Source organism: Bufo bufo, chromosome 6 (assembly GCF_905171765.1).
Source record: "Bufo bufo chromosome 6, aBufBuf1.1, whole genome shotgun sequence".
NCBI classification, from domain to species: Eukaryota; Metazoa; Chordata; class Amphibia; order Anura; family Bufonidae; genus Bufo; species Bufo bufo.
The window spans coordinates 365,100,373-365,109,937 of NC_053394.1; the positions used below are offsets into that span (position 1 = coordinate 365,100,373).

General features: G+C 41.8%; 1 protein-coding gene across 1 annotated transcript in view; it reads right to left on the bottom strand.

The window, feature by feature from the left end:
* The window catches only part of ANKFN1 (ankyrin repeat and fibronectin type III domain containing 1), a 492,277-nt gene that overhangs the window by 97,233 nt on the left and 385,479 nt on the right, over positions 1–9,565 (bottom strand). The window contains 1 exon segment of the mRNA XM_040436007.1: positions 7,934–8,100. Within this exon segment, the coding sequence (XP_040291941.1) occupies positions 7,934–8,100 (167 nt within the window).

A 9,565-nucleotide genomic window follows, 5' to 3' on the forward strand; every position in this document is an offset into this window, starting at 1 on the left:
CTTACCATTTGTGCTGTCTGCACAAAAATTCTAACAAAACTATTTTCTATGAATATTGGGTTTAAATGTCAATGTATATCTAATCTTGGGGGAAAAAAGACAAAAGACACTGAACTCAAAACCCAAAGCCAGCCAGAAGACAACTATATTCAGATTACACATGGAGACCAGAAAAACTTTTCTAAAATGTTATCTTACAGTATTTTAAAAATGAGCTTTGACTGACAGCAAGTAATGACCGAGGCATTGTACAATAGCAAAACTATTGCACCAAAAATGTTATTCAAAAGCAACAAGACTTGAGCTCATCTCCTTATAAATACATTTTTCCATCTTTCCTGACCACTCTGTACCCCAGGCTATGTCCCAGTAACCCAGCTTTACACAGTGGCCACCAGACTTTTTGCAGTGATATTATTTGGAGTTGGACATTACATTTATTGGACATTACATTACATTTGCAGTAGAATTTGAGGAGTCAGTTTCAATATTACTGTATAATGGCATTATTGTACCGTATCGTAGTATTTGAGTACCATATGAAAATATTATTTCACTACTATATAGTGGAATTATCAGAGCACCATATGAAAATATTATTTGACTACTGTATGGCTGTATTATTTGAGCACCATATGAAAATATCAGGAACATTCAACTTCTCTCTCTGCATCTTGCTGACTTTTCTAGGACATGGAGACTTCGAAGGATAATTTGGGAAAAGTAAGGCCAGCAAAAGATGAGGATGGTCATCATTAAGACTTGCCCCCCTCTAAGGGGTGCCGACTGGATGGTATTGATTGGCTTGCTGGCACTGGAATAATGAAGGCTTCCATCTTATTGGTATTTAATTACATTTACGGCTGATGTAGTAATAGGTAAATATAGGAAAAAGCAAATAAAACTGACGCAGCTTAAGTCTCCCTGCACGCTCCCTGCACTCTCCCTGCATTTTCCTGTACTCTCCCTGCACTCTCCCTCTCCAATATTCTTCTATTAATCATTTTCAGCAACACTGTCCCTAGTGCATAAGCGCTTGCCACGTCTCTCCCTATGCTCAGCTCACAGGACAATGGCAGAGACCACGTGTGATGAGGGTTTTATAGGGCTGTGACATCCCAGGCAGTGGCGTACAAAGAGAAGTAAGGGCCCCATAGCAAGGATCACCCAGGCCTCCCCACACAGGACAGAAGAGTTTCCGCCTAAACCTCTTTCAATGACCCTTGGGCCATTTTTTCCACTGCCTCATTTGCTAAAAGTTACTTTAGAGGGTAGAGTCCTGACCAAGTTCCCCCCCCCCAGTAGAAGAGGAGATGATCCCAACTGGGCCCCCTCTTGCCCTGTGCCCCATAACAGTCGCATGGCCTGCCACTATGGTAGTTACGCCCCTGATCACAGGGGATGGCAATCTGCGGTTGGCTGGCTGCATGGCATTATGGGTGATCTCGCGTTCCCAGGCTTCTTACTTTAAAGGGAACCTGTCACCTAAAAAACGCCTCCCAAACCACCAGCATTACCTTAAAGTAGCCAGCAGTATGTTCCTAAAGATCCTTTTCTTCCTCCGGCCAGATACACCAAAATATTGAAAAACGATCTTTAATCCCCTGCACGCGCTACGTAACAGCAGAGTTTGAAGTCAAGCGGCCTCCTCGCTTCAAGTCAGGATAACCACGCCCCCTTTCCCTGCCCCTTCACCTCTGATTCCAGTAGGTGGCACTGGCAAGATGGTTCTCTTCCTTGGAAGATACCTCTTTGCCCATTCATTTCCCATGGAGCATTGACAATAAGTCTCCATACCATAGAGTACTTCCAGTAATTTTCCATACAGAATTGGTCTGTTTAAGGAGATTCAGCACCCTGCCTAAGCCACTTCCAAGTCATAGCACTCATCCAACCAGAATCCTACTCCATATTGATGAGCTACAACTTCCCCAAAACAGTTGCCTATGGATGGATCTCTGGCCTGCTTATATTTCCTTGTCAAATCCCAAGGCTTGTTGGAAAGTTGGATTGTGACTCATAAGGGGCCACTTCCAATAGGTGGCGCTGGTGAGCTGGATCTCTTTTTTTGGGAGATGCCTCTTAGCATGCTCCTAATCCCTTCTAATTTCTAACAAACCTTTGTGCCGTTGTCCAATCCTTTCCACATTACTTTCTAGTTAATATGCGGATTTGATCTGAGGTCTTATTTATATTGGAGCTCTTATCTGAGGTCTGATTGTGGGTCTGATTAACATTGGGGGTCTGATTGGGGCTGTGAGCTGAGGTCTAATGAAAAATATTTTTTCTTATTATCCTCCTTTAAAATCTAGGTGCGTCTTATGGACCGGTGCATCTTATAGGGTGAAAAACATGGTGTGTATATATATATATATATATATATATATATATATATACAATGACTTACCCTCACTGCTTTGGTGGTTTAGTCTGCTGCAGTAATGACATGCCAAACACCCATGTGAATCCTGCAGCTTATCATTGACCTCAATGGTGATGCTGGTATGAATAGGACAAGACTGCTGAGACCAGGGCTTGACTGCAGTGATCATATGAGTGTATGGCCATGTCATCCTGTGGCATAGGAATCGAATTTATTGCTTACTTTTTTTAAAATATTGTCAAATAGTAGTGATTCTATAAACGGGAGGGCAGGTACCAGTGTGGGACTTTGTGATCCCTTACTGGGTGTTTCTTTCACTATATTTAGTCTTGCCACATTAAGTAATAATAATACTAATCATAGCCCTTCTTATTATTTCTTCATGCATTGAAAGCAATGTGATGAATATCAACACAAATCATTTCTTTGTCCTCTGTGTAGCCAAGGAAAATAATGTGAGCTGACTGTCTATGTTCATGCAAAAATAGATATACAAATGCACATATACATTAAGGTACTGTTCGCCCTGTGTTAGTTTTTCTCCCACTTGTAGACTCGCAAATTCATTTAATTAAAATGCGGTGGCTTTTGCATCTACCTTGGATAATGATGCTATTGTTAAGTAATAAGACATGACAGGATGCCTTTTATTAAGCTGTTTACCCATGCCTTGGGTAGGCTGGGACGCACAGAGTCAAAGGCCAAGTGATTTCAACCATCCGAGACGTGCTGAAAAGTGCCAATAAAACACAGTCGAGTGTGTTTCTCGTAATGTATTTTGGACCTGAGAATGAATGCAAGCCAGCCGGGGAGGGCATGCTGTAAAGCTGAAATCTAATAGGGATGTGTGTACCAGGTGATAATATGAGGAGGTACAAATCCACATTCTTTATAGAGTGTTATGAAAGGACATATAAAACTATGATTCATATTCCTATATTAAAAGAAAATGAATGGAAAAATTGCCTTTTTTTCCACATTTTATTTTAGCATTCCTGCATTTTCGTAGCATTACTAACGTGTGTCGCATACAGTAGCCTAATAAAAAATACATGTCTCTGGAATGCTAAAAAAAAAACTTTCTAACTTATTTCTTGATTGAAAGGGCACTTCTGTCAAAAAGAGTAATTTTTAAACGTCAATATGCGTAGAAAACAATTGTTTTTAGAATGTTTGGCTGGGCTATGCCATTAAAAATTAAATATGAAGCATTGTCCTTTAGTAGCAGTCAGCACAAATGATAAGACCTCCTATATACAGTAGATAAGATAATCCATTGTCAGTTTACTGCTGCTGTGAGGGAAAGATGTTATCTGAAGGGTAATTCTCATCATAATGGTAGGTGTAGAATTGGGAAAACAGTATGAGCAGCGCATTGATTAACGCAATGTGTGATGCTCTAATTGAGTCATTACAGGGAGTTCTCTCAGTTCACAATGATAGCCTGACAGAGCGAGTTAAAAGGGTTTTCTGACATTTTAATACTGATGACCTATCCTCTGGGTAGGTCATCAGTATCGGATCAGTGAGGGTCTGACAGCTGATCAGCTGTTTTGAGAAGGCACCTGCTCTCCTGTGAGCACCATTGTCTTCTCGCATTTTACCAAGCACAGCGCTGTTCATTGTATAGTGGCTGTACTTGGTATCGCAGCTCAGCCCCATTCACTTCTAGGGGACTGAGCAGCACCTAGGCCACGTGATCGATGAACATGTTGTCACTGGCCTAGGAAAAGCTAGAGAAGGCCGTGACACTACTGTGCTCGCCGGTGCCTTCTCAAACAGCTGATTAGCGGGGTCCCGGGTTTCGGACCCCGACTGATCAGTTACTGATGACCAACCAGAGGATAGGTCATCAGTGTTAAAATGTTGGAAAACCCCTTTAAGCAAGACTGTCTATTGTGCTAAAAAGCCCAAGCAAAGAATACGTTGATGAGCAAGAATTGAAAGTAGAATACATTGAGTACCTCGAAAAATGATATCAAGAAAACCGCACACTCATTATTTGTAAAAACTAAAATAACTAAATTGCATTATAATTAATTAGAGATGAGCGAATTTCAGGTTATGAAATTCGTTCACGCTTCATTTACTGGTAAAAGGTGAATTGCGTTATGGATTCCGTTACCACGGAATGACTCCCCTGCATAAGAGAAACGGAACGGATCCGTTTTTCAGCCCATAGACTTCTAATATGACGGAATGCATAACGGAATGCCTCTAAAGGCATTCCGTTATGCATTCCGTCATAGAATTGGATTATGGTCCGTGGTAACAGAATCCATAAAGCAATTCACCTTTTGCCAGTAAATGAAGCGTGAACGAATTTCAAAATATGAAATATCCTCATCTCTATAATATATCCACATATAGATTGTGAATAAAGTACAGCTAGAAGGCATTTGAATGGGGCAGGTAAGGTAACCTGCTGCTCAGTTCTTTATTTAGGGCACTGACACATTCAGCTGAGAACAGAACTTGGCTGTTTCCATCCATGTTGTAAATTTTCAGTGGAGTCGAATTGCGCATGCTTGACCGCTCCTTCACTCAGATATCTGATAGATAAGGCCTTGCGACTGGTGGGAACATGGGAAGGGTGGCACCCATTTTGACGACTAATGGAGTCCTAGTAGAAGGATCTCAACCAAGGGATAGGTTATAAAAACATCTGGTTGCAATACCCATTTAATGACAAGTGTATTTTTGTTGTCTGAAAACGCCACCTTTTTTAACCCTTTGAGAACCATAAGATTACCGTCATCAATATGAAGATAATTATATTTTTTTCCCTTTAAGAATGTATTTGAACAATAAATAAAGCTACATCCATTTGTTGATAAGAACTAATATTTTGACTCAAACCAAAAAAAATTGTATTTTAAGTTCTTAATCAGATGATACAGGCAATTAAAAACATGGGACAAATACGTCCCTTCCTTGGTCCTCAAAGGGTTAATCCATCAGTTAGTCTTGGTGGACCATTAGTAAGCCAATAACGATGGTCAGACTAAAAACAGAACGTAATGGGGGAATACATGACATAATGCATTCCAGAAATCTGGATTCAAAAAGGCACAAAACTGGACTTTTGCAACTTTTTGGGATTATTTGGGAAAACATTTGCAATTTTTTTTACACCACTCACACTTGGAACTCCCTTCTGTCAGCTACAATAATTGAAGAGGCCACCCCACAGCTTACCAAGCACAGTACTGTACATCTGATAGAGGCTGTATTGCAGCCCAAGCCCATTTGTCCCTGTGACCAATGCATGTGACAGTACTGGCATAGACAGAGACCACAGCACTCACCCGAGCACAGGTCTTCAAACAGCTGATCGGCGGGAGTGCCAGAAATCATATCCCACCGATCAGATATTGATGACCTCTCTATCCTGAGCATAGCCATAGACTATCAATATCAAAATCTTGTAAAACGCCTCTGGTATCAGAACCAAACGATTTTGAACCCTGGAGACCACCTAATGTGTATGTGGGTATACCCATTTCCTTTCAATGGCAGATTTTGAGGAAAAGAAGGATCAGGCTGTAAAATTTCAGATATTCTTATCCCTGGTGATGGCACCTATGAGGTCTATTCAGATGTTTGTGCATGAGCCAGGGAGGGGAATAGTTTTGGCTCCACAGCACCCCTCATATCCATCGACCAGACCCGAAATCTGATAAAGGACGTGATGTTGGCATAAGCAGGATTTTCAGAAGAGGAGCACCATGGGTCTGGGATCCTGAGCAGCTCATCCATGCAACTTCGAGATGGTATGCATATTAGAATTTGTTTTCCATGGTCAAGATACGAGTAACTGAGGTCGGAGTGCCTGACCAGCAGAGTCCCACAAAACCCCTTTAAAAGAATGTAATAACTTTTTCAGAAAATAGCATAAACTAGAAATATCCACATGACCAACATGCTTTGGAATAAAACAGCCTGGCAGCTACCACTGGAAATTTGTAGATTAGCAAAATGGACGGCTCTGAGTGGGAGAAGGAGCTGGTAGCTTAGTAATCAGCAGAAAACTTTGGTGGTGACAACCAAATATCTCCTTGTTACTATGTCTCCAAGCAATTGCAATGAATGGAGGAAAAGTTTGAATATAAGCATTGAAACTGCAGTTCATCATTGATCTTTACTAATCATGTCACCGTAATACTCATTCTTACCAGGGTTATGAAGGAAATACTGCTCATAGTGACATTTACATTCACACAATTCATTGCGTTGCTTTCACAACAGGCAAAGATGATGCCTCCCAGCTTTAAGGATTTAATGATCATGGGAGTTACAGAAAGAGCCAGGAAAGCAGCAGCATAGGTCAGAAAAGCAACCATTTTGAATTTGCATATAAGGTTTGTGAGACCTTGGTTTTATGGTTATGGATAGGTGAAAAGCATCTGATCAGTGGGTTGAAACTTCTGGGACTGCCACCAATGACAAGAATGGAGGATCCATTCCCAACATATTAATGGAGCATCATGTCGTTAATTCCCACTGCTACTTCATTCATTCTCTACAAGGCTGCCAGAAATAGCCGAGTACAACTCTCTGCTATTCTCAGCAGTCCCATAGAGTAGAACTGTATTTGCGTGACCTGTTGCTCCATTCATAGGGGGGCACAGGACTTCCATTCTCATAATCAGGGAAATGGTCCCAGCACTCACATCACAACCAATCAAATACTTAACCCCTATTGTAGCGGTGGATCCACTGAATAGATTTGACCTGGGGCTACTCCTGAGGTCATAATCTAAGTGTTCCCCCTGGTATTCACTCTATTCACTCTTTGGATGTCACTGCAGGGGCTACCAGACTTCTAAATCTAAAAATAGTCTCTGTTCGGAGGCTGCTGACCAAGGCGGGTCAACAGAGAATATGCAGAAGCTGGATCAGAGGGCAAGCCGAGGCCGAGATAGAGTTCTTTCAACATGGTAAAACGAGCAATTGGCCAGGGTAGGCAGCATAGGATCAACAGAGTTATCAGGCAGAGGTCAGGACAGGTGGCACAGGATCAATACAGTTGTCAGGCAGAGGTCAGAAATGGAAAGTCAGAACACGTGGGAGGGCATGTATGCAGGAACAGGAAGAAGGAGGCAGGAAGGCCATGAGCAGTATGGACTTCAGCGCAGCGGGAGAGGTGAGAACTCTGGCAGCCGTGCCTGCTGGAAGAAATTCCAGTGGACGTGGACAGCCGGAATTACAACTATCCTGTAGATGGGGATATGTTCATAACTTGGCACAACCTCTTTAAATAACACCGCAATTAATAGGGTGATTGCTAAGCTATTTAATGGGCATAGCAGCAAGACATTGGGGAGACTTGTTGGCAGTAATCACAATATTAACCATAATGTTGAAAAGATGAACAGATATTAGAGTTATCTAAACAGTTTGTATTTAAAAACTCACTGGTGAAATGTCAAAGTCTATGACTAGAATGAATTTGGATTTTAGTCGGGTTGAAATCGATTCTACCCCAATCGAAAGTGGCCTGAATATTTATGTATATTGCTCCAAGGTCTCCTCGGACTCTAATCGTACCTGTATATAGTCTAAGACTTGCTGGTGTCTTTGCTTTGCAGCTCCAACTTCTTCATCTGTAATTGCTTCTCGCAAAGCCTGCTGAGAAATCAAGGAGTCCAGCTCTACTATTGCAGACAGGCGGCAGTACAGGTTGATGAACTTCTCTTTGTAACAGCAAAAGTGAGCTGCAATTTGGAAAAGAAAAAGTAATGTTCATTGCAAACATAGTTGTCATTATTCAATATTGGGCCAGCATGGTGGATCAGTGGTTAGCGCTATTTCCTTACAGCCCTGGGGTTCTGGGTATAAAGAGGTTGTCCAACCTCGTGAATTATGTTAAAAACAAATTACACTGATCTAAAATAACGTCTTACCACCCCCAGCCAATCCAGTCCTTCCCTGGTGTCCCGCTAGTTCCTGTTCTTCCCTGGTGTCCCACTAGTCCCTGTTCTTTTAGCTACAGCAACGACATGGCATGTGACTGCTGCAGCCAATCACCAGACCCCTGACTGTGGTCCAGTGATTGGCTGAACAGTCTCATTCCATGTCAAACATCATTGTGGGAAAGGAAAGAACAGAGACTGGCGGGCGACCAGTGACGCATCAGCACTACATTGGCAAAATAGGTATGACTTCTTTTGTCACCTTACACCTTCTTAAGCTGGTTTTTAAAATGTTTCTGGGTAGTGGGCAACCTTTTAAAGTGGTTTTCCTGTAATTTTACCAATCACGGGGGGAACATACAGAATCAATGTCCTTGCTCTTGGTTGGATTTAGGGTTCATGGACTATAATTTTCTTTTGAAAACAGATTTCAGACTGACCCATATAATTTGTCATCCTTAGGATAGGCCATCTCTATCTCATCGATGGGGGGCCGATACCCCACACCCTTACCCATCAGCTGTCCTGCAGTAGCTCCTGGGCTGGAGGATTAATGGAACATCAGTGGGAGCAGTGCTGCAATAACCTGCACAGCGGATGGCGCTGTATAGTTCCAGCACCAGCTTCCATGGCCGGAGCTACCGCAGAAAAGCTGATCGGCAGGGGTGTAGGGTGTTGGACACGCACCGATCACATAGTGATGGCCTTGTGTTGACACAGTTATTTTCTTAAAATCACTGTTGAGTAGTAGTTCCAACTTGAGTCCGCTCGTTGTAATGTATGAACTTGGGAGTCACGATTTTCTCAGATAGGGCAGCATAAAACAGGTGGCATATTTCATTTAATGGGACAAACCCTTAAAAATGAGGTTTTCCAATGTAAGATGTTCTCCAAATTTCCTTTTGCTTGCACAAAATAAAGTGAATTTTAAACAATGACCTATTGTTTAAATCAAGTCTTTATGTTAAACATATACTTGCTGTTTTTTGGATCTGTATTTAAAAAAATATGTGAACACTAAGAATCAAATTGGGATGACAATTCTTGTTCCGTACAGATCACTCCTCTATATCCACCATTTAAAATAAGTGAGGATCACAGCTCGCCTCCTCCCCCTCCCTGCACAATGGCCTATACACAGGTAAAAGAGCATGCCCACAACACTCTTCTAAAGAATTCAAAGAATCATCTCCAGACTACAGGTTTCTATTATCCATGTAAGTCTAGCATATCTTTGAATGCAGTTAAGATGGCTGTCCGCGTAAAT